General features: G+C 41.0%; 2 protein-coding genes and 1 long non-coding RNA gene across 4 annotated transcripts; 2 read left to right on the forward strand and 1 right to left on the reverse strand.

Moving 5' to 3' along the window:
* Window positions 1–5608, forward strand: tex261 (testis expressed 261). The gene is made up of 6 exons (XM_079671441.1): window positions 1–266; window positions 2810–2889; window positions 2990–3143; window positions 3236–3303; window positions 3393–3495; window positions 4345–5608. The coding sequence occupies exons 1-6, from the start codon at window positions 197–199 to the stop codon at window positions 4458–4460; spliced, it is 591 nt and encodes a 196-aa protein (XP_079527567.1). The 5' UTR covers window positions 1–196; the 3' UTR covers window positions 4461–5608.
* On the reverse strand, window positions 5041–9482 carry ankrd53 (ankyrin repeat domain 53). 2 transcript variants are annotated; one of them, XM_079671440.1, is made up of 6 exons: window positions 9359–9482; window positions 8327–8420; window positions 7665–7864; window positions 7255–7419; window positions 7050–7170; window positions 5041–6962 (listed from the first exon to the last, which is right to left on the reverse strand). In XM_079671440.1, exons 2-6 carry the CDS (start codon window positions 8384–8386, stop codon window positions 6432–6434), a joined length of 1077 nt encoding a protein of 358 aa, XP_079527566.1. In that variant the 5' UTR covers window positions 8387–8420; window positions 9359–9482; the 3' UTR covers window positions 5041–6431. The 2 variants fall into 2 exon arrangements, with proteins under 2 accessions (XP_079527566.1, XP_079527565.1); XM_079671439.1 differs by lacking the exon at window positions 9359–9482 and adding an exon at window positions 8664–8709.
* LOC307033133 lies at window positions 9434–25255 on the forward strand. The gene is made up of 3 exons (XR_013806401.1): window positions 9434–9565; window positions 11053–11192; window positions 24241–25255. It is a non-coding gene; the product is annotated as an uncharacterized lncRNA (long non-coding RNA).
* The last annotated feature ends 213 nt before the right edge of the window (window positions 25256–25468 follow it).

The raw sequence follows: 25468 nt of genomic DNA on the forward strand, positions 1-25468 counted from the left end.
CTGTCCTCCAACCAAAGATGGCGCTGCATCAAAACACCTCTCTCCCTCCTCCAGACAGGCCCCTTCTTCTCTGCTTTCCTCAAAACAAAGAGGCAGGAACTTTGACCGGTGTTCCGAGCTAGTAACTATCCTGCTAGCTTTTACTGGTTTTCTGTCTTTTTTTCATAGTGTTGTGTGTTGTAGCACATGCGGAGAGATGTGGTTTATTTATTTACTCAGCTGGCTGTCGCTAGTCATCCAAGTGTCCTTCGTTACGCTAGCAATAGGTAAGTGCATGTTTTAAAATCCATGCAAATGCTAGGTAGCTCATTAATAACGCTAGCGGACCATTTCAGTAAGTGAAGCTGCAACATTTAATAATAACTAGGCTTTGTTGGCTTCCCTGCACCTGTTGGCACTACACAAGTTTGTTAATAATAAAATGCAATTACAAATAATAATCCTACCTTATGACTAAATAAGGTACCCTGTGTTCGTTTACCTCACTACTGTTGGCTTGCTAAGCTAGCAAGATTTCCACCACAGGAAGAACGAATACGTGATGCCTTTTTAATTTTCTAAAATGACAACAGCACTTTTTTTTTTAAAAACTTGTCATTAAAGTGAAGAATGTATTTTTGTTAGTTTTTGACATGTCCTAAACTTAAGTAGTTTTCGTTGTACATGTGGAAACAATTATGTGTCATGATGCTAAGTAAGCTAGCATTTAGCTTTCTCTCTTCAGTCTTTTTACCATTTTAAACTATTCAGAACTTGCCTGAGCGAGCATATGACAATAGTGAGATCCTAAAGTCTGATATGCAATACAGATTTGATATAATAGCATCAGTATTCAGTTGGAAGGTTAGCATGTAAACTAATATGAACTAGACAATGTTGCTTTAAATCTAATTAGCATGTTTTTTTTTTACAATTTTAACAATATGACATTCCCGTAGTCAACCAACTGGATATTAAGCATTTGGCTCACATAGTTACAAACAGTATGATAATAAGTTGGGTTTGCTTCAAAACTTGGTCAAAGAGCTTGTCTGTCAGTCCACGTTGCAAGTTAGTTACCTGGCCACGTAACACACACACACACACACACACACACACACACACACACACACACACACACACACACACACACACCCCCCTGCAGCTGTCAGGTGTGGCTGCTGACTGTCAAACTCTACTAGTATCAGTCACTCCAGCCCAGCTGTGTGTGGTTGTGTACTTGTTTCTTCTTTCGTTGTTCTTATGTTTTACTTTCGGCACATACTTTTTCTGAGTGTATGATAACCTTGTGTTTTTACCTTAAATTTACCAGGTTAGTTCTCTTTGCTCCTCGCTGTTATGTCTATTTTTGTATACACAAAGCTGACTATGATTCTGATAATAGTCAGGATCAAGGAACTAAGATTATCATGTTTGCTAAACTGAATCAGATTAAATAATTAACTAAGTCAACCTCCTTTTATCAGTGTTTTGTAAAACATTTACCAATGCTATACAGTTAACTTATCATTTAATAGCTTTTGATTTGCCATGATATGAGCCGAGAAAATTCTGATGTGTTTTTCTGACTGCAAGATTTTAGTTTGCGTTTTAGCAGTTAGCAACTTAATAACATTAATGCGGCACCCTTGCCTTTTCATTTAAGAACTTATTTGACATTTAGCAATGGATTCAGAGCATTTACAATAATACCCAATAGACAGAGTTAAACACCAGCCAAAATGGCTTTCTGTCACCTCCTATTAATGACCGGCTCTTTGTTGGCAATCATAAGCTGCTTTGTAGCATTGCAACAGTGCAACTCTGTAATCAAAACTAGGTGAAGGAGCAGTACAACCCATGATTGCCCTGACCCTTACTTTATTAAGTCGGTATAATCGTGCAGTACTTTTCCAAATTAAATTGGGGCAGCTCATGTTCATATTCTATTTGCTGTATCCAGCTGTCCAATGCTAAAAAAAAGTTGACATTGAATGAAATATGGAGTTGAAAAGGGCAAGGCAGACTCTTTTGGTAAGAGCACATTGCCTTTGTGTGATGAAGCCCTCAGATTCTCCCATGAGCCTTTGCTCTCGCCGTCCCTTTCTCAGGGCGTTGACGTGCATGCTTTTGACGCACAGTCGGCTGTGTTTGGCCTTCCTTCTACACGGGCTCACGAACTGTGGGTCACGTCTGTTTTGCCGATGTGTTTTTATTCATTCACTCGACTGAACTGATATTATTTGGCAAGATATTGAATCTCGGTACCTTTTGGGAACTGAGTGAAATGTGTCTTTAGAACCGATAATAAAAAGCTGTTGGTACTGGAAGCCGTCTTTGAATCTCTGGCCTGATTCACACTTTACTGTATTTATCAGTTTATCTTTTGATATAGACTTTTGATTCAATGTTTTGAAAAAATAAATATCACTAGCATTTGAGAACGACCAAAGATTTGTCAGAAGATGTGTGTTTATATTCCTTAAGTAAGGGTTCTGTTAAGTAAGTTTAACAATAAAGATCCTTTACTTTGAAAAGTGATTAGTCTAATTTTGGTAGTGGTACAAAAAGTCAGGAATGTATCAAAAATAACTAGTTATAAAAAATCCTGCTGCATAGGTAACATTTTCAAAACATATTTTCATCTTTAAGATTTACCTTTTTATTTTGAACACAAACAAGCAATGTACCGCTACGTGGTGAACAACAGGATTATTTATTTTTATCATTTGTATTTTATTGAGATAATTGAAATGTCTGGAAGATCCAATGATGTTTGTTTCTTATGACTCTTATATGAATACTGATCCCTTCTGATTGTCTCCCCCAGCTGCTGGCCTGTACTACTTGGCAGAACTAATAGAAGAATACACAGTAGCTACCAGTCGAATAATAAAGTACATGATAATGGTGAGTAACCACATCATTCTCCTAATTGTCTTGTTTTTAAGAATATACTGCACTGAACCATGTTGTTAACAAGGCGTCCTGTGTGTGTGAATGTGTCCAGTTCTCCACAGGGGTGCTGGCCTGTCTCTATCTCTTTGAGAGCTTCCCAGTGCTGATGGTGGGGGTCGGCCTCTTCACCAACCTGGTGTACTTTGGCCTCCTCCAGACTTTCCCTTACATCGCGCTGAGCTCCCCAAACTTTATCCTCTCCTGTGGTGAGCATGACACACTATCTGTTAGTACCAAATGTCTTTTTCTCTTGTCCTGTTTTCCAACATTGTGTCTCTTCTTTGTCTTCACTCTCCAGTGTTGGTGGTGGTGAACCATTATATGGCCTTCCAGTTCTTTGCACAAGAGTATTATCCCTTCTCAGAGGTAATTTTGTCTCTTTCTGAAGCCATATCCATGAAAAAGATTGTCTGCCATTCTAACTCGAGTCTCATAATCTTTCATTCTGCGTCAAGGTGCTGGCGTACTTCACCATCTGCTTGTGGGTGATCCCCTTCGGCTTCTTCGTGTCCCTGTCAGCGGGGGAGAACGTGCTTCCGTCCACCATGCAACAAGGAGGTGAGATTGATGTCTCTTTGGCTGTATGTTGGTTGTTAATTCGAGCTGTCGGTTTAGTATGTTTAATTGTAATCTCTCCCTCAGTCTTATGAACACAATCTTAAAAAGCCTATGTTATAATGTCATGGTAATCAAGGGAAAACCATGTCTATGTCATTTAAAGGAATGACCCCCCTGCGCTTATATTAGCCGTGCTAGTTCAGTCAGTCGATGATGAGACTCGGTCATGGGTTCGATCCCCAGTTGCTTTTTTTTTCTCTGTGTGTGTGACCACTGTTGTTTATTTCATCTCGATCTTAAACAACAAATGAGTAGGGCTGTAATGAAAAGTGAAAGCTTCATTTATAACGTCACATTCAAATACTGCGCTGCTTTTCTTGCCCAGATATTACCCTTAGCTCTAAAGCGTTGTAAATTCCATTAGTCGAAGTTAATTGAAAATACATGTAATCATTACAAATATTGCCAAACATAAATCATCCAACAAATGCTTCAATCCATATTTGTTAGCGTTTAGCTTTAGCCTTTAAAAAAACTCATTTTCACTGTGGGCAAAAACAGGTTGCTGCTAACAAAGGGAGACAAGCAGGAATCCAATAGTAACATAAATGACTTTAAATAACATAACGTCTATTTTGTCACACTTTTACTGTGAATTAACGATCAAGTTGATTTAATAAAGAAAATACATGTTCATTCAATCTTTTGGTTGATTGGAAAAGTGTGATTTATTGATTGGCAACACACACTTGAAGCTTCTTTTCAAGACCTCCATAGAAGCTTTGACTAAATAAAAAACTAGAGGTAAAAAAACAACTGAATAACAATTTACTTTGTTCTTTCTTTTAGATGATGTGGTGTCTAATTACTTCACCAAGGGCAAGAGGGGGAAGAGGTCTGGGATCCTCGTGGTGTTCTCGGTCCTGAAGGAGGCGGTGCTGCCCAGCAGACAGAAGATGTACTAAGGGGCTCGGGGGGGGAAGCCTCAGGGTCAAGAGGTGTATGAGTGAGTGTGTGTGGAGGATTAAGGGGAAGCAGGAAGGACTCTAGGAATGTTTTTCTGGATGGGACTAAAACGAAACAGTGGCCATATTGGGAAGAAAGAGGAAGGACCAATGAACGGATCGGAGCTTCCTGCTGGACGAGTTTACACCGGCCACGGTCGTTTCTTTGTTTCTCTCTTTGTCTGTCCGACTGCAAAACAACATCAACTAAAGACCCCTTTGTGGGGATCGGTTCTGTAGCGCAGACATTTTCTTATTCACATGTTGGACATTTTTTAAATCTTTGGTATTAAAATATGCTTGTGAAAAGGTCTGAAATGTAACACCCACCTGTACGTTTTGACTTGGGAGATAGATCATTTTGTGTTTTTTCCTGGAGATGAGATGTTCTGTCTTTTATGTGTTGAAGGTTTGTTTCACGCTAAGATTAAACACAGAAGAGCAGAATTAGGAGACGACTAGATAAATCTCCTCAGAGGAAGCCACTTTAAGGTACTTTCTGGTTTAATCCTGATGTCCAAGCTTTCATTTTGGTTTAAAGTGGCATAAGAGCTGCAGGAAAAATGCCTCAAGTCCCTACTTTACCCGACTACTTTAAATAAAAAAGTTAAGTTAAGTTGTAAGTAATCAGCTGGTGCTTTAATTTAAATACAGGATGTGGCATGATGTAAACACCCTGTCGCTTCTCAGTTATGAAAATGGCTTAATAAGGGCATTTGCAAAGGATTACTTCTATAAACGAAACACCCTTAAATGAATGTGATGAACAATGAATATCTCCCAGTCTGGATCATTTACATGTGTTGGAGATTTTCTTTTTTTGTCTTCCAGATCTACAGCTCTTTTTTGGACTATTTTGAAAAGAAATACACGGTAATAACAAACTGATTTTTTAAAAACATTGATCAGCGAGTTAACCCGACCTCTGACGACAAATGAAAACCCTTGTGAAGACTCTAACGTGCGTCGGGGAAAAAAGCTGCTCAAAGTGGTTTTTGATGAAAGTGCTTTTAAAGAGCCCGACATTCTTTTTACCAATTACCGAGTGCGATTCATTGGAGGCTGGTATGCTACACAGATGTATAATAAAATACTTTGTTGAAATAACAGATAGATTAAATGCTTCTTTTCACGGAAAAATAGATCCTCAACATTTCCAATTAAATCTTCACTTATTTAATGTTAAATAAAATGTGGAGTACGATGGATGTTCCTGTTACGCCCTGAACTTCACTCTCTAAAAAAATGTGTGTGTGTAGCAGACAGTCTAGCTGGTGTTATCCACGTCCCATGTGTCTCGGTCACAGTGAGGTTGAGGCTCGTGTGCACTTTGACCCCCACTGAGGTGTGAAGTAAAGCTAAAAAGACAAAACAACCACACACACACACACACACCTTTAGCTGACAGGCCACAGCTCCAAGTCACACACACACACGCTGTTGACAAGCCCTCACCTGGACCCCGAGTCAGTTCCCTGGGGGGAGCAGAGAAAGTGCAGGGACTCATCTGAGACAGGTGACCCAGTTCACTGAGGTTTTCTCACCTTTCACTCACCCCTCCTTTCACCCCGCGTTTGGAGGCGCAGCATCTGGGGTGTGTGGCGTTTTTAATTTTTGTCACTATGGGCTTGAAGTCTAGGAGGGGGAGGGGGATTTTATGTTAGGGAAGGTCTACTGTTGAGACTGTTACAACTCGAAGTGAGATGACATAGAGGACACTGCTAGATGTCCTTACAAAACATTTCCTAAAATAGAATCCCCCTAAGCACAATAATTACATTTTTTCGGATCATTTGATGGCATGTTAAATACAAAAATTGATTCATTTTTTTTTTTAAATCTACCATCAAGTTTACATAATGGATATTTGTCATCCATTCCTTTCAGACATTTACTAATGCAGGTGTTGTTTAAGCTCTTCCTGTGTGATGTTCAGTAATGTCCGGGCTCCAGCACTTCAGCCAAGTGCATGGCCACCTCTGTCCAGGGGGAGGTCCTCCGCCCCTGGGGGTATCCTCTGTGCTGGACCTCCACAATGTCCTTTGGCTCAAAGTACCGTAGGGAGGCGATCCTGGAAGGGAAGGCTCTGGGGAACAACACCCTCTGGAGGACATCCAGAGGCAGGTCGGGGGCGGGGTGGAGCCTGCTGTCCCACTGGGTGGTGTACTGAGGCTGCCGGCTGCCCCCCAGCACCGTCACTTTGTCCCGGAGGTCCGGCTCCCTGAGGGGCTTCTCTGGTTGGAGGCCCGTGAAGATGGTCCAGGGTCCAGGGGAGGAGGCTTTAGGTTGCTTCGTGGGGATGTTTTTGTCCTCCAGATGACCTCCTGGCTGGGGTTTCAGAACCGGATCAGAACCGAGGCACTGGGTGTGGTACTGGCTCACCAAGACTCTGGGGGAGAATTCCTTCAGGAGAGGAAGGCCTTTTTGGTTCGCCCACTTTGTCATCTTCTCATCTATAACTGTCTAAAAAAAGACATGGAGATTAGTTTCGAAAAATGCTGCAAACCCCTAAATGTGGAGGGATTAGATTTGCCCAACATACAAACCAACCTTTTTATTGATTTTATTTAATTTGACCATATCCATGAGATCAATGTATAAAGTTTGACCCAGCTTCCTCTCCTGCATTTCTTTCTTCTTATCAGTTTGCCACATGCAGCTTTTCAGATACCTGCACAACAACACAAGAAGTCCGTCTCAAACTTCAACCAAAACAGTTTAACCAACTTTGTATGCTGTTGTTTTAGCTTGTTACCTTGCCACCTCCCTGTGGCACCAGATGCGGGCCAAATCCAGAGGAATTTGTCCCATGCTGTCCCGGGCCAGCGCATCTGCTCCGGCCTGCATGAGGGTCTCTGTGCAGCTCAGGAGGCCTTCAGCGGCGGCCAGGTGCAGCGGGGTCTCCCCTGAATCTGTGGTACTGGTAAAGACAAACATATATCACTATTATTATTTGTGTCACCATAATCATAATCATTATCCCTTGCAACCGCATATATACATCAAACTAGCTCATCGTAATCATAATTTCACTTTTTATTGTAGGCTTTTCTTTAAAAATGCTTTACTTTAGTGTTTGAATAAGCAGCTATTGGACCCAGCTGATACATCCAGCTACTTGGACATGCCCACAGCATTTTATTCACAAAAAAAGTGTTCCCCTACGTGTTGATGTCAGCCCCGTGCTCCAGCAGGCAAATGAGGCACGAGGCGGTGTTGGGTGAGCTCTGGGGGGACAGGACCATGTGAACAGGTCGGCGACCCTGATTATCGCTGCTGTTGACCCCCCCATGCCTGGACTCCACCAGCAGCTGAACGGTAGCCAGCTGGCCGTAAAGGCAGGCCATGTGCAGCGCTGAAAGACCCTGGTGGAAGAAACACATGCATGCAGTTATACAGTATGCTTCTTCAATGGCATGGCTTACTGGGAAATTCATTGGAGTGGAGCAATCATTATTTCTCGTACATGTATTGTTAGTGGACTGGCAATTTATTAGATTATTTCCATTTTGTGATGTGTGCTTTTAATGAAATGAATTTATAACGAGAAATATAGATTTTTTTTTTCTGTAAACACTACAGATTAAGGTTTACACTGTTCATTGCATCTTTTAACAGTGAAATACCATTTCCACTTGATACAACTTCAAAAACACATAAACACTTTTCTTCTCAATAAGAATCTCCTTGAGTACGCAACTTTTCAATGCTGACTTGTTACCTTTATTCTAATCAATTTAGAAGTAGGCCCTTTGTTAAATGATTGCAGTGGGTCAATTTAATTGCACCACTAAGCTCCTTTCTTCTCTTAATGTTATTGAGCCTACCTGTCTGTTCACACTGTACAGATCCTGCTCCTCTTCTTGGCTCCCAACATCTGGAAACATCTGCCCCTCTGTGGGAGCTTTGTGGGTCACCTTCCTGCGAAATGAAACCATAAAAAAACTAGGGTTGTGAATGCTAGGTTAGTATCAACATAGGGCAAAATAAAGACTTTGCTGCACAAAATGAAACTAGGGGTAGATGGTGACTTTGAATACAGTCACGTAACGTTCAAAATGGCCCATGTAAAAAGTAAAGTGCTCAAAAGCAGCTAGTTTACTATGAATTAAAGTTTACATTAAAAAGCAGAACAATTATCAATAGATTTCTGAAGTTATTTACCGATTTCTACATTCCCCTCGTCTCCGTTTTCCTGATGTGTTGACAGGTTCCATGGTTACCAGGGAAACGTGGTCACCATGGGTAACTTTTACTTTCCACTTTCACGGAGTTAAGCCTTTTGTTTTAACAGCTGCAGTCCTGATCACAATACAATCTACAAAATATCCAGTCATTTTATAATTGTAACCATTTTTAATCTGTTTGTTTACCTAATGCTACGTGTATTTAATAGACCAAGAACCCTATTTTTTATTATTTGTATACTAAATGCTTGGGTTAATCATTGTTCGGTCTGAGGTGTGTCAAAGGTAGCAACAGCATTGATTTAGATACATTTTTATACCACATTCATTTTCCACTTGTACTGGGTCATATTTAAGTCGAATCATAACTAGAAAATATTCATTAATTTTCACAATTGTATTCTCTTTCAATGCAAGTTCCCGTTAACATAAAGCCTATATCATTCCACGTTAGGTGTTTTTAATATAAGCCACTGCATGCTCAACCTTGATTGGCTGATACATTGTTGCAATTTCATTGGCTGTCAGCAAAATACGTTTGTCGTCATTAGCTCGTAGCATAGGTTAGCATTATTGCAACTGCTGCCACACGTTGATAATATGTAACAGCAAACGTTTAAAAGTCACATTTGTAGAAACAAAAGTTGGTAAATTACGTCGGTACTTACTTACCGTGAGATATATCTATAAAACAAATCACTGATAAAAATAATTATAATGGTTCTTCAAGAAGAAAAAATCGTCGTCGTCCTCAGGTTCGGGGAGGTTGGTACCCGGTCCAGAAAATCCAGTCTGCATCTCAAGCTTCTTTCTCAGAGGATTGCCAAACTTGAAAGCAGCAGAAGAACTTGAATCGACAACCAAAAATGCAGCAAGTTGGTGGGATGTTAGTTAATGAATCACCTTTGTCAAAATTAGCCAAAAGCGTAAAATGCTACTGTGCATTATATAAAATGGTGTAATGTTTTGTTGCATCTGTCTGAAAATGCCCATTACATACAATGAGTACTTCCCCTCACATATGTAATGTTTGTATGCTATGATGTAAAGCAGACAAGGATGCACCTTGTTGTAATGGCAGATATGTTGTCATCTCATAGGCTAAGGAGAGTATGTCATTTTTTCCCCCCATGACAGCACCTCCTATAGACATCTGTTTTTTTTTTGTTAACCTGAAACATTAAGTTGAATGTTAATTTCAAAGTGTGTTTAAAAGAAGGGCACTTTTTTAAACCTCCTCATAATCTGAGAAGAAAGACGAAAAAAGGTGAGCAGCTGCAGGGACAGCCACCTGATACACTAATATTTGTATGCAGTTAGACTTACGTTTCACAGACACAGCCTTAATCAGCATGCCATTTTTTAAAGTAAAAAGTCCACTTCCTTATTTGATAAAACAGGTCTGAGTCAATGTGATCGCTTGTGACAGATCCGGGCAGATGAATGGCTACTGTCATGGCAGAAATGGTTACTTCTACTCTCCCATCCCTGGTGTGTTTGTATTGACGGTGCTTTATGATTGGCAGCTCGTTCGTCGCCTGAGTAAAAGCAGATCAATCCTGCCAGTGCTGTTGAGGCCTCAGAGCTAGCGTTTGTTCCACTGCGCCCCGGGCCTGCCGCCACGCCTGATGCCGATAGGAATTAACACGTATGTTCTCTATGTCTCTGTGAGGCTGAGGGGTCGATAAGCTCATCGGGCGCAGGCCCCTCTGATCACTGGTATTGACCACTTGACCCCGGGCGGCACTGGATGTAGAGAACTGTTTGTCATGGTAGAGACACTGCAGTTTGGGTTAAGTACATTTAGATCATTCAGAATAAGCAAACTCACTGAAAGGCATCTTATCATTGGTTTATGTTGCCTATGTTCTTGGTTTCCTTGGTTTCTTTATTCATACATTTGCTACATTTTCTAGGGAAATCCTAGAGAACGGAAAGCACAAACACTATTGCTCAAATTAAACTTACCCTTGTTGTCTATGCAGCTTTACATTTCCTTAATCCATTTGAAGAAAGTTTGTAAATAAATACAAGTATTCTATTTCCCCTTTTCTTTATTATTCCACTAAATAAAAAGCATAAAATATAGAAAAAGGAATACAAAATAAAGGAACAAATAACACAGACTCGCAAATATAGATTGCTGACTTGTGGCGATGGAAACTTCCACAATGAAGAATATTTTTAGTTCGTCAAAATCTTTAACTTTAAGATCCACTTACTAGCTTTTAAAAAAAAATGTTCACTCTTTTCAATAAAAAAAAACGTAATATCTTAACGTGCCTCATACATATTTTCTGCAGCTATTCAGTACTTTTTTTATGACTTCCAACTTTTTATTCTTTGTCATTCTCTGTCACTCCAAGCTATGAAGGTCCAGTGGAGGGTCAAGGACGGGCCGTGAACTTCTGGCTTCCTACTCCGAGCCCCCAACCCCCCCAGAGCCCACTCCTTTATCACAACACTGCTACTTCGATGACAAATGCATGCAAGTGCACAGAAAAGAGTGAGTAAGAAAACTGTGTGTGTTTACGTGCACGTAAATGTATATACGGTTTAATAGTAAGGGCACGGCCCCGCTGCGGCCTCTTTAGCTTCCTCTGACCTCGGTCACATGTTACGGAGTGTGTCGGTGTAGAGCTATTTCATGTTTAACTTTCAGCACAAGTCCCCGGACGACGACCCCCGACATGACCTCTTTCTTCTGGCAGTTGAGTGTGAATGTGTGTTTGATTGCCCATGTACTGTCAAACCCAGTCTGTCTATGAGAGTGCATGAGCCTTAACATCTTAAAAGCTTTCTGTTTATTTTTTTCAAATGAATATTTTTCAAGCTCTGGGGAAAACTGTTTTACATAAATCAGATGTCAGGTCAAGTGCTGAAGAAAATAATTAAAACAACTGATTTTTCTGGGAGAAACTGTGTTTTTAGGTTACATACACACAGCGTTTTCTGTTACAAAACTCTTCTGACAACTTGTGTAGCTCACATTAGAGCAACTTGAGTCTTAGTTCAAAGATGTGTTTGTCAAATGTACCTCTCTTACTCTAAATTCTCATTGCCTAGAAAAAGTGTGTGTGTGTGTGGCCTAGCATTACTATACTTGTGGGGACCCAAATCTGTTTACACAGTCACGTGTGAGGACTGGCTTCCCTTATGGGGACAAATTGGAGGTCCCCATGAGGGGAATCATTCATTTTAGGGTAAAGACTTGGTTAGGTTTAGGATTAGGGTTAGGGTTAGGGTAAGGGTAAGGTTAAGGGTTAGAGTTAGGCATGTGTTGGTTATGGTTAAGGTTAGGATATGTCTCCAGGAAATGCATGTAAGTCAATGTAATGTCCCCCGAAGTGGTGTGTGTGTGTGTGTGTGTGTGTGTGTGTGTGTGTGTGTGTGTGTGTGTGTGTGTGTGTGTGTGTGTGTGTGTGTGTGTGTGTGTGTGTGTGTGTGTGTGTGTGTGTGTGTGTGTGTGTGTGTGTGTGTGTGTGTGTGTGTGTGTGTGTGTGTGTGTGTGTGTGTGTGTGTGTGTGTGTGTGTGTGTGTGTGTGTGTGTGTGTGTGTGTTGCATTAGCTACAGCACGTCCAGTTGGTGCAGAGCAGATTAGCATCGGGCCGATCTCAGCTGTCTAAACCTGCTTAGGGCGAGGATGAAAGTGAGATCATGTGCCAGTAGCCTCACGACGTGCTCTCCCATTGGTCCGTTACCTCATCCAATCACATCCATCTGATTTTGTGCTCAGTGAACATTTGAAGGGAATACATCTGTCCTCTGAATCTAAAGGTTTTTTGGTTATTATACCGTATTATCCCTCTATTCAATCTTTATTTATGATGATTTTTACCGTTTATTGATAGTAGTATGTGCACATTGACTGGAATCATGGGTAGATTAAAAGACACTTGCAAAATAGTTTCTTGGCTAGATTTAAACAAGGGACATTAAATACTCATAAATCCTCCTTTTGGGTTTATTTGGGGTTTTCTTCTTCATTCTAAGGGCTGTTTGCTGCTCTGTGTATTTGGAAAATACTCTTAAGAATGCTTGAGTTTTCATTAAATGAGTTTGAAGAAAAGTGACCACACAGCGGAAGCAGTGCTTCAGAAGAGAAGTGAAGCAATAGAGGGAGGAAAGAGTTAAGAAGTGAGGCCGTTGAAAAGCGAGAGAACACAGAGCGAAGGAGAAGATGAGCAGTTGCTACCAGAGCAAACACACAACCTTGATATGCCTCCATATTTGATGAGCCACCTTACGAGGACCCTGGGCCTCTGGGGTTTCTGAACTCTGCCTGTGTGTAAGTGCGCTGATGTCCTCACTCTCCTCCTTTCTTCATCCTTCTTTTTGCTTCCTCATCCTTTTGCATTATCGTGTCAAGTAATTAGGCAAACACGGGCTGCAGATGCTCATATCAGAAAAGGATCATGTTGGATGATGATCCATCTTTTTTTCATACAAGTGTACTTCCTTATACGGCATATTTGATAACACCTGAGTCATAGATTGTGACGGATCAGGGAGATTTTCTCCTCTGGTCTTCCTCCTTGTTTTTGCTTCCCCATCATATTGCCTTTGAACTCAATCCCTCAGATCCTTGTTTCATCTTGTCTCTCTCTCTCTCTCTCTCTCTCTCTTTTTTTCTCTCTTTTTCTCTCTTTTTCTCTCTTTTTCTCTCTCTCTCTCTCTCTCTCTCTCTCTCTCTCTCTCTCTCTCTCGGTGCTTAATGCTCAGCCAGGCGGCAGCGCGCTAATGCACCATGGCACATTCTGCTGCTCAGAGTCACAATGCGACCAGGCTTTGCGCAGTGACCGCACGGCGACCTCCCTCAGTATCGTTGCGCACGGCAATGTGCTGTACCATGGCCTGTTTAGGGCAAGGATTGAGGTGATGGGTGGGCGGGGGGTTTAGAGGATGAAGTAGGAGAGTTAAAGGAGAAGAAGAAGCAGGGTTCTGCCACCGACGGGTACCATCAAACCAAATGACAGGGAGATAAATGGATTGTGAGCAGAGAAAGTCTGAAGCAAACTGAGATGCCCATCTAAAGGACATTTCTGTGCCATGTGTGAGTTATCTAAGTGAGAGGAGGTAAGCGTTGGCTCACGCACCACGATGAACGCCTCTGTGACCAGATTAGGTCACATGCTCGGTTTCTTACTTTGTAGAAAGCACAAAATGCTGAACCTCTGGAAGACCCAACAGCTGATCCACAGCTCATCTTTATGTTATTGAAGGTGTTACTCCTTTGCAAGAGTAGGAAGGATAGAAAATCCTTCTTATTTTTGACCATTTCTTTCTGGATGTCGGCCAATGCTCTCTCATCCCTGAGGTCCTGACAGACATGGTGCCATCACACCTTCCCACAACCCCAAGCTTTTTTTCCACCTCAATCCTCACAGTTCAGCCTAAACGATCAGGGGGGGAGAGATAAAACGCCTGAGATAGTGAGAAAATGAGATGTCGCCTTTAAGGTCAATGCGACGTAGGTAGAGGGAAAGGGAACTGTTAACTAAAGTGTGTATGGTTTGGATATGCATGAGGAGGAGATGGTAAAGCTCAAACTATCTTATGGCAGACCTGTCCCGTTTCTTTTATTCAAGGTGGTGAGTCCTCTCCAAGGCAGCACGGCTCTTCTGAAACCTGAGGGGGGTGGAGTCCATCTGGTGATTGTCACATCTCCCAGCAATAGGCTGTACTCCAACATCTAGCTCCACTTTACGGTCATTCTTCCACTAATCTTTAACCGTTGTTGGAACAAATCAGATGCTTTGGATTAAATGTGGTGTAGGTCATTCATATGTACTTAAAATAGCTTATCTAAATGATTAATCATATAAATTAGCAGGACCTCTCAAGAGTTAAAGTTACTTCAACTGTTAGAGTGCAGGTTTCCCCATTTCATGAAGTCTACAGCGAACATTTAGTCTCCAAGTTTTAAACAAAGGCTTTTTACACCTTTTGTTCATTGGATATTTTGGCAATAAACAGAACTTAGACCAGATGGTCCGAAGCATTTTTTTTGGAAGGTCAGAGGTCAAATGGTCTTTTGTATTGGTCTTGTCGATAAACAAAATATCTGGTCAAACAAAGCTGGAAGAGGATAAACAGATGCCCTACTTAAAACGTAACATTAACAAAGGCATTAGTTACAACTTATAGAGTGCCGCAGTGAAGTGTCCTAAAACCCGGAAGTAAGTTAGCATTTTACCATTTCCGGTTCCTTCGTCAAAAACCAATGCAATTTCTCCATAGGATTTTGGAAAATAGCTGGAAATAAGGTCTGTGGTTGACACACATTTAAGAGACGGATCATGTTTTGCTCTACGTCATTAAATACATCAACAGTGACCCCGCTGAGTTCACGTGTCTGAAAGACGATGGTTGTTAACAAGTGGCTGAATAGGACTACAGAAGTTGTGGAGGACGTTGTACGTCATTACACCGAACACGTAAAACACTCCCGCTAAGTTTGTTTGCCCTGTTCTGCTTGAAAGCAAGTACCTGCCTCCTGCAAACTGTTCAAACAAACGCTTCAACTTTTACAATTTTGAATCTGGATCTTAAGTTGGCGTGACGTTGAAGTCGTGCGACCCTGCTGTAGTTCGTTTATAGCATAACGTTAGCATTTTGCTTCTGGCGACTAGATTTATGATTCGAAAATTATAAAAGTAGGGTAGATGTGGATATTATCCGGCTGAACAAAACGTGATCCGTCACTTAAATGTGTGTAAACCACAGACCTTATTTCCAGCTATTTTTCCAAAATCCTATGGAGAAATTACATTGCGCTTTTGTCGAAGGAACCGGAAGGAGTTTACTTCCGGGTTTTAGGACGCGTCACTGTGGCACACTATTAACCCTTTATTCAAAAGTGGGGCTGATGTTTTAGAATAAAATGCCATATCTAGATTAAGAAATCCAAAAACTCAGATAAAATAATCAGAAAAAGTCATCTGGTCATTTCATGTGATACACACAATAGATTTATTTTGGTGTTTTCTGGGCATTTTTGCCTATATTCAAACGTTACAGAAGAGGTTTTACACGGTGACTTAGTAATAAGACCACAGTTAGTTTCATAACTTTGGCATTCATTAGAAAATAACTTCTATTCCTTCTTTTGACCCTTCTGGACTTTTGCCCTTCTGGAGTTACTGGTTCAGCAGCTGTGTGAACTCACACTCTAGTTGTGTGTAAAGCCGTGAAGATCAACCGCTCGTTGACACCATTAACAAGGTCACATTTACATGTATCTAATCTTTCTGTCAGGAGATTGCACTTGAGAACAGCAGCAGTGATCGTTGCCTTGCACTATTAACTTGCACGTGAATGTAGAGTTTTCAGAGACGAACTGAAACGCAACCACCGCGACTCACGCTAGTTCTTCCTGTTGTGCGTGCAGTTTTATGTTGTAAATGCGTTTGTGTGTGATTGCTTACCTACCTACACGCATGTGCTTTGCCATTGACACTGCAACCCTATCTAACATGGCGGTCTCTCTTATATCCAGGTCACGGAGCATTGCCTCGTCCCGGTTCATCAGCAGGGCAACACTCCATAAAAAAACCCCATTGTTCTTCTGACACGCATCCTGATTATGCTCATAAAATGTGGTGTTGGTAGAGATAACACGATGTAAATATGCAAATGCCATTGGGACAGCGATACCACAACAGCTTCGGGACAGTCAGCCACTTTAACCCACTCTGCCTAGACAAACATGATAGGACAGGAAGTAAAACACACACACACACGCACACACATACACACGCACACAAGTTTGCATACAGGGTAAATTATGTTTTTTGCCTGAGGTATTAAATCTATTGAATTAAAGTGCTTGTATTTTTCACCCTTTATGATGCCGGGGAGCTGGAATTAGGCCAAAATAAACACAATAAGCAGCAGCGGGTTGGGTTTGGTGTAGGGGGGGTCTGTCTGTCAAACAGATGACTAAATAGCTGATATGATGATCTTCTTTCTTAAGAAAAGAACAATGTTCTGACCGTTGCTTTGCCCTCCAGAGACGTTCAGAAGCTACACTCGCCTAATTACCATCTTTAATAATTCAGCAGTATGGCAGCCGCATGCAGAAACATTGAACTCCATTTGGAGCGACACGGCTAAAAGGATGTACTCTATGGCGTGTTGATCGCTTTATTATTGATGCTCGGTACGCTGAGGGCTTTATATAGCTCAACTGAAAGTGAAATAGACCTAAACTTAACCCCAAAGACTTGACATGTCATAACGCGTAAGAATGTGAATCAGAATTATATTGAATAATAGTGATAATTATTTTGATGTGTTTTCTCTTTTCTCTTGACTCTTCGTTAAGAGTTTGATTGACAGGTGGTTCATCCAATCAGCTGTCTTGTATTTTCAGAAATTGCCTGTCCTTTTCCGAAAACTTTCCATGGACCTCTTTTGAGATGGTTCTGTTTAACGAAGGTTTATTATTAAAAGGGTTCATACGTTTACGGTGTTGGAGCAGAGTTCTCCTCTCAACACAAATCACCAGTGTTTACGCTGTGCCGTTCACAACAACAAGAACCAAAAGTTAATACAAAGTTCTTCCATTAAAAGGAAAACTTAATGAAGTACCCTTATGAATTTTTGAATTTGCGGGGTAATAATGAGGTCCTTGATACATGGAAATAAATAGACATCGGGATATTGAATTTCTTCATATGCTATGGAATAAAGCTTGCTATTTGTCATTATAACTTTAGCTTTAGCTCTGTTTTGGTCTATACCAACTCCTGAGGGAAATATCTGTCTCTTTAGCTACTGACTAATCCTTTAATTTAATCATCTTCTCCCCATGCAGTGCTGGCTTACAACAGCTTCTGAGGACTTGTTCCCAGTATGGCATTGATTTTAATATGAAGTATAACGCCAAGAAGAGTAGCATCATGATTGTGCGAAGTAAAGAGGATAAAAAGGCTCTATTTCCTCATTTTATTCTCAGTAGCAACATTCTTCTTGTGTGCAGTGAGGTGAAGTACCTTGGTCATTATATCTCTGATGATCTCACAGATCACAAAGACATCAAAGACATCCATTAAAGCTTTCTGTGCATTGTACACGGCTCACCTGTGGAGTAACTACAAGGCTCACCTGTGGAGTAACTACACGGCTCACCTGTGGAGTAACTACAAGGCTCACCTGTGGAGTAACTACAAGGCTCACCTGTGGAGTAACCACAAGGCTCACCTGTGGAGTAACCACAAGGCTCACCTGTGGAGTAACTACAAGGCTAGAAGCATACACAAACTAAAAGTTGCATACAATGATGCTTTACGGTTGCTGCTGAGGGTACCAAGATGGCACAGTGCCAGCCAGCTGTTTGTTAACTCAGGGGTGCCTACCTGTCAAGCCCTTTTAAGAAAGTTAATGTACAAATTCATGTGTCACCTAGAAGACTCTGACAATCATGTTATCTCGATTTTAATTAACCCTGTGAAGAGTTCTACTCGGTTCTCTTCCATGATTTGGAGACATTGGCGCAGTAGCCTATACAGACAGTGAGCATGTGTGGCTGGCTGTGATTGGACTGATTTGATGTTTTTTATCTGTTTGTTTTTATCTGTTTTGTGTTTAGCTTTTTATCTTATTTATTGATGCGTGTCTTGTCTTTTTGTATGTGATGTGGACCTTGAGTCTGAAATAAAGATTGAAATGTCAGTTCAACTGATATTCACAAATGTTCTCAGCCTGCTACTGGGATTTGGGCAGGCAGAGTAAAGTGGATTTTTCTGCAAAACATCTCCCTGCTGCTGCTAGGACACTTGGTGTATGCTGGTGACTCAGACGCAGTACCAAGAACCAGTCTCATTGGTTTTTTCACCTTTCCGCTGAAAGTCTGTAAATGTGTGTGTGGGCTTGGTGTGTGTGATCCTCACCTCTCCTGGCATCCCCCGCAGTGCCGACACTAAGGTCTGCCACCCTTCCTGTCCAGCTCCTCTTACCCGCGGTTTTGGCGTCGCCAGGGCACAGAGCAGCGGAGTTTGATCCCGTCTGACATGTTTGGGCTCTCCCTGCATTTGCAGTCAAGTCTGCACGCATTCACCTACTGTGTGTATTATTACGCTCTTAAAGCTAATGTGTGTGAGAGCTGCGTTTTTCTCGCAGTTCTGTTGTCACACACGTACTGTATATACATATACAACATCAGGCCATACAGTATGGCTCGGATATCTGTCACATGTACTCTTTATCAACAGCTGTGTGGGTGAATGTGTTACATGCACTCCCTCATATGATCTTATTCAAGCTCATTTGAAGATGCGTGGAAGCGATACATGTGCGCTTTCACATCTGTCTGTCTTCATCAAGTGTTGACGTTCAGGCCTTCATGCGCTTTGATTATGTGTTTGTTAGCCCTCAGGGAGAGAGATGTGACCCATAAAGCCAGGTCAGGAGCATGCTCAGAGCCGCCTCCCCCAGTCGGGTGAGGGCATCTCCACATGTTTGACCCGGGGTCGCCTTCACAATCCTGATGGAAGTGTGAAAAGAAGCCTGGGCATGAGAAATTAGGGTTGAAATCACACCCCGGACCAGAGTCTGGCTCCTCTGGTTCCCAGGTGTCCTCTCACCTCGGATAATGCTAATGTGCAGAGAAGAGAACCGATTAGAAAGCACCCTGAGAGGCTGTTGGTTTAACAGCAAGGGCAGAGACAAGGACCCCTATATCTTCTCTTCTTAAGATGCAGAAAAAATGACATGATGTTTATAAAGCACAGCGTTCAAAAAGTTGGGCTGTAATGAAGTGTTTTCATTGGTTCCAAGTTGGATGTATGGAGCAACACAGTGATGTGCGCTGACACACCCGGCTGTACACTTCTACCTCACTGCAGCGAGGGGAAAACACTGTGTAGCAAAAGCACTATTTACTCTGCAGTACAACAAAACTTTATACAATGGTCTAATCTATCAATATCTTTAAAAAAAAATATTTAGAATTTTTGCATATTTTGTGAATTTATTTACAGAAAATGTAATTCTTAAGAAATTCCTCATTTTATTTTGTGAATTATTGGATAATTATACATTTGTATTCTTTTTTTAAAAATACAGATAAAACAAGTAGAGAAAACCCCTCTTTGGTTTGAATTGCATTAATAATGCAAACACATTAATTATTTATCCATTGACAATGTGTCACTACTCTCTTTATTGTTGGTCACGGGGAAAACACTTATAGACATTCATTTAGAACTTGTACTTTAAAATGTGTTGGTGCTTTTAAACTGCGTTCCCATCGATAACAGCTATATTTGCACACATTTGGATGATCCCAACAGATGTTGGGGCCTTCCTCACCCTCCTCATCCTCTACCTGCAGCAGCTTGCAGAGCAGCTGCATGCTTTTATATCACTGCGATGTTGCTCTCAGGCAGTGAGAGGAGATGACACCTCACCTCACCCACACAGCCGACACAGGCTTTTAAAAACCTCTGCGGTCCTTCCCTCGGCCGTGTCCTCAGCAATATAACACCGCCAGCCTAAGAGCCGCGCTCCCTGATCTGCTCTGACCTAATGGGCTGTGAAGCCGAGGGGGGGAGAAGGGCGTGACTATCTTCCATTTCTATCTGTCTTTTCCCACCTCGGCATGTGTGTCTTTCCATATCTTTGGGTGATTTCTGTTATCTTAGAACACCAAAAGCGTTCCCTCAAGTGCTCAATCTGGGTTTTCAGATCTGCCGTATGCATGTGACTGATTTTGCCTGTCTAAATACAGAACCTTGACACCATTTCTCAAATAAATTCTTATTCTAGAGCTCTACAGATTTGGGATCCAAGTCATAACCGTACAGTTGGGATTGTGTGGCCTAAAAAGCGAGAACTGGAAGAGGAGAGATTTTGGCTTCTGTTTGGCTATGATATGCAGATGTTGGGTGTCGATTCTTAGGATACTTGAGGAACACTGAGTACAGAACATGTTTGCTTATCGAATCAAAGCTCTGATGATGGTCATGCTTAGAAACTCCCCCTTTGATTTATTGACTGTTTAATCTTTAAAAAGACTGTTCTTAGTCTTAATTCAGCCTCAACCATCATCAAGTTTTGTCAGGTTGTGTGTTTTTAAGTAATTTCCATCCTCTCTAATGTTGACTTGCATAGCTCTGAGGGTTGCTGTTAAACATGTAGATTCCTCATTTGATTTAAATCGGTCCAGACTGGTGCTCGACATTCTGACTGTCAGCAAATCAGCTTTGATAGGACATCTGTTTCACTGAAGAGTTTTTATTACACAACCTGAATGCAACAAAAATGGTGCTCCAGAGCAGGGAGGAGACCCTTTAGTGGCCCTAAAATCAAAGTGGTTCACGGAGGGCAGCCTCTCCTCTCGGTGTGTTCGGCTGGCTGGCCAGAGTGGCAGACTGTTCAGCTCAGCCAAACATCCAGAAAGAGATCTCATGATGGATGGTAGGGGGATTGAAAGCTCAGACCTAAGGATGCTTGCCTTAAGGAGACTAAACTGCTCTAAGACCACCCCCCCCCCCTTCCTTTACATCGACCTGTGTTATGAGACGTCTGCGGGCTAAAATGACCCGACAGCTTTTGATGTATTTGCTGCCACATAAGCGATCTGAAAGCGCGGAGCTATTTTTGCTGATGTTAATTTGCTCAGTGTTAAGGCCCCGGTTCACAGCTCGGTCAGCCTTCCCTGATACTATATTCCCGTTTGTTTCAGTAAAGGTTCTCCCGTCACATCGCATTTAGGTCGAGATGCCTGTGAACTGTGAATGAACCGCGCACAGGGACCGGCCGCGCTCAGACCTCTGGGTCCTAGAGTCGGTCGGTTCCACTCTGTTTCATTTCTAAGATTCTCTGTGTGAGGGATGCTGAAAGAAGACAAATGATGAAAGTAGTTTCTTTAAAAAAAATCCTTTAATTTTCATTTTTTTACTTAAATAAAACGAGAAATTAAGAGCAATCATCATTAAAATAACACTCGACTTAATAGCCTCAACACTTTTTTACAAACCGCAGCATGCAATAATATATAAGCATTTTTATAATGTAATTTTTTCCTACAATATCCTTTACATCACAAAAATAGTATTTATAAATGTAATTTCAAGATGTATTTTCAATATATACAAATGTAAATTGTAATTTCCTGAAAAAAATGGCTACTTATTTTATTTAATTAAATATAAATACGCACAACTTTAAAAGTATTAGTATAAATGAGTGTATATATAAGCGTAGAAAGGTACCTGGTTTGTGCAGTTGTCCAGCGAGCAGCAGACGTCTGACCGTCCTCTAAGGAAAGGCAGCAGTGACTCCTGTCTTCAAACCAATCCCTCCTCAGTGGGCAAGCTGATCCTTCATCTGCTTCTTCTCTGATTTCATGAATTATTCATCTCGTAATCAGAACCACAACCCAGCACTCTAATTGGTGCCTTTTCTTTTTTCTATCTCCATGATTATTATTGTTATTACTCCAAATCTCCGGTGTGCACGATTAAACATTAAATTAAATGTGACGCTGGGAGAAATATTGTTCTAATAGCCCTGCATTAACCCTCTTGTTAATTTGGAAACAGATTTAGTGAAATTAATTATCAATTGGAACAGAGGGGAAGAAAAAAAAGTCTGCTAATTTAAGTATTCATTTGTGTAATAGCTCAATTTGTTTGGCAGTGGAGAAATGCTAATATTTCATTTTAAACAAGTTGACAGGAGAAGTGATTTAATAGAGGTTAAAAAAGTACAATAATATTGAAACTCCACACCAAGCTGTTATGTGCAGTGTTTAGGTAAAAAGCCTGCGTGCCATTTAGCCAAGTTGTCATTTTATCTCCCCTACAGTCCTATTTGAATTTCATGTCCACTGGTTAGTCTTTTATAAATTGCCTTTCCAGCAGTGAATATTCAACTGTAGCCCTTTTGGCTGCGTGAGTGTGTGTTCCCTTTTAAAAGCGCCAGAAGGTAGGTGTGTGTGTGTGTGTGTGTGTGTGTGTGTGTGTGTGTGTGTGTGTGTGTGTGTGTGTGTGTGTGTGTGTGTGTGTGTGTGTGTGTGTGTGTGTGTGTGTGTGTGTGTGTGTGTGTGTGTGTGTGTGTGTGTGTGTGTGTGTGTGTGTGTGTGTGTGTGTGTGTGTGTGTGTGTGTGTGTGTGTGTGTGTGTGTGTGTGTGTGTGTGTGTGTGTGTGTGTGTGTGTGTGTGTGTGTGTGTGTGTGTGTGTGTGTGTGTGTGTGTGTGTGTGTGTGTGTGTGTTACAGTGAAGCGGTTAAACGGAGGTTAACACGTGTTGATGCGCAGCACAAACATAATTAGGTTGCATTAATCATGACTATGTAAATATATTTTCTATTTGTATTTTTCCCCCTTTTTCATATTCCTCATATGTCATTAGAGCGCCAGGTTTGAATCGAGGTCATGGAAGTTGAATAAAATGAATGGTACTGTACATATAAAATTGATGCAATAACCACACTTACTGCATCATGCTAAAGGCCCTCTAGTTTACTACTTCCTCCTTCTGCATGCACAGATCAGCTTCATGCTACTACACGAATCCCTAAAGGAATGTTATACATTTCTTATTTTGCATTAATGCTTCCTCTTTATTTTTAATACCTAAATAAATGGTCCTGTGCTGCATCATCCAAATACACATATAGAAGTTAATAGATGTCAAAATAAACCCCAGCTTTAATCTATTGGACAATTATTTGTTACACTATTCAATATTCTGTGTGACAAATTCATGCAGTTTGAAAATGAAGGCACTAATGTGTATTTCTTGTATCTTAAAACAAACGAGGGTATACACATGAATTACTATGCTGGGTGTTAATTTCCAAGATAAAGTTCAGTTCCAGAATTCAATAATATAATTATTTGAAATTGTAGGATATTCAATTCTACTCTGAAGTTTTTATCAGAGTAGAATCATTTACAAAGTATCCTTTGAATACCAGAGCTTAGAACCAACATTCAGCGTAGTGTGTAATAATATTTAAGGACTATTAGTTGAATGTAACGTAAAATCCCCAGAATATTATAAAAATGAAATTTAGCGTTGAGCACTCAAATTTCAATTCAGTTACAATAATGCAGAGTATTTGTATTTTCCATAAAAACGTCTGAAATCCTCTCTTTTCAAGAATAGTTTATAAAGTATTTTAAATAGACTGGTTCTCTTCTAGACTGTGTTTCAGTACCATCATAAAGAATACATTATATAAGAAAAATTCAAGCACGCAGTTTTGAAAATGTATATGGTAAAACCCTTGAGCACACATTCTGCTCCTGCTGTGCATTGCTGTGTTACTCTGATGCTCAGTGCTGCGCAGAGGCCTCCTCTGGACACATCTTCCCCTTCAGGTGAACTAGATGTGTTCCGATGTGTTGGAAAAACACTTGTAATAGTCTAGGTGTGTGAGAGGATTGACCAAGACCTGCATTGCTCCCGAAAAGTGGTTGCCACTGTTCCTCAGTGTGCGTCAAACCGCATTAAAATGCACCTGCAGCAATAATGAAAAAACTCTCTCCTCTCTCTCTCTCTCTCTCTCTCTCTCTCTTCTATCCTCTTTCTACATCTGGCAGGCAGCAGCCAGTTGCCATGGCAACAGAAGCAGATGTTGAAGGGTTCCTCCCGTGTGATGGGATGTGAACTGTTGACCTCGGCCTTTAAAAAAAATAGAAATGGCAGTAATGGATATGGATTTATGAGTGTATGGGCTCTAGCAACATCGCCTCTAACGCAGCTTGGCACACCATATGCCACTGCATGCATTTTTTATGATGTGGGGCTACTTACTTGCAGTGGTTGAGCGATTTACTTCGCTCACAGGCTGTGAGGCTTTATACACACATACATATTGAAACTATACAGCACCTCTTTACCTCCTCTTTATCTTATTATGACAGAGGCAGCTGTGCATCTTTATAAGCAACAGGTCAAACCAAGACCAATCTCACTCCAGACAAAAATTAACGAAAGAAAATGAAATATATTGGATAGAATATGTCACATCAAAGGCACACATATGATTTAAAACAGCCTTATATGCTACATGTGACTCATACACACAGATACAACATCTTTATACCTAATTTGACAGCCTAAGATGCACACATGCATTAATAGCTTCAGGCATAAAGTGAGTCACAGCAATGCTACACACAGTCTACACACAGTCACAGCAATGCTGCGTAGCCTATGCAGAAGTAACCACAAGGGCTTACTTCTGCATAGGCTACGCAGACTGCAGGCTTTAACGCACATACACAAGAATTACTCAACCAGCTGTTGTTGCACGGCCCTCTCTTTCTGTTTAGCATTTATCTCACTGTTGTTGTGAAGACCAACATTGTTTACTGTCATGTAGCACTTTATCCTTCAATTGTGTTACAAAAGGAAAAGTACAGACAGCTTCGTAAAACACTCAAGACGTAACATTTGTAGTTACATGTAAGCACATTTCTCATCAATTAAACCATATCTAATGTGTTTTCATTCCAACTTTAACTGGGTTTCCACGGTCACTTAATAATACATCTAATGGAGAGATTTTGTAAACTTTGCGCCCATTAGTTAACTTGTCGGTATAAAATTAAAATGACCAGAATTTAATTGATCTCACGAGTTGCATGAACGTTGCTTTTAAATGCCGCATTCATGTGAGTAGAGGTGGAATGGGTGTTTTAAACAACCTCCCATTAACCGGTGTACAGAAGCAGAAATGACTGGACAGGCCATGTACCTTCAGATTTAAACTTGGGGGTTCAGGGATTTGTTTTGAAATTCTTTCAGCAGTGACATGGTAAATGG

Source organism: Notothenia rossii (genome assembly GCF_949606895.1).
Source record: "Notothenia rossii genome assembly, chromosome: 3".
Classification (NCBI taxonomy): Eukaryota; Metazoa; Chordata; class Actinopteri; order Perciformes; family Nototheniidae; genus Notothenia; species Notothenia rossii.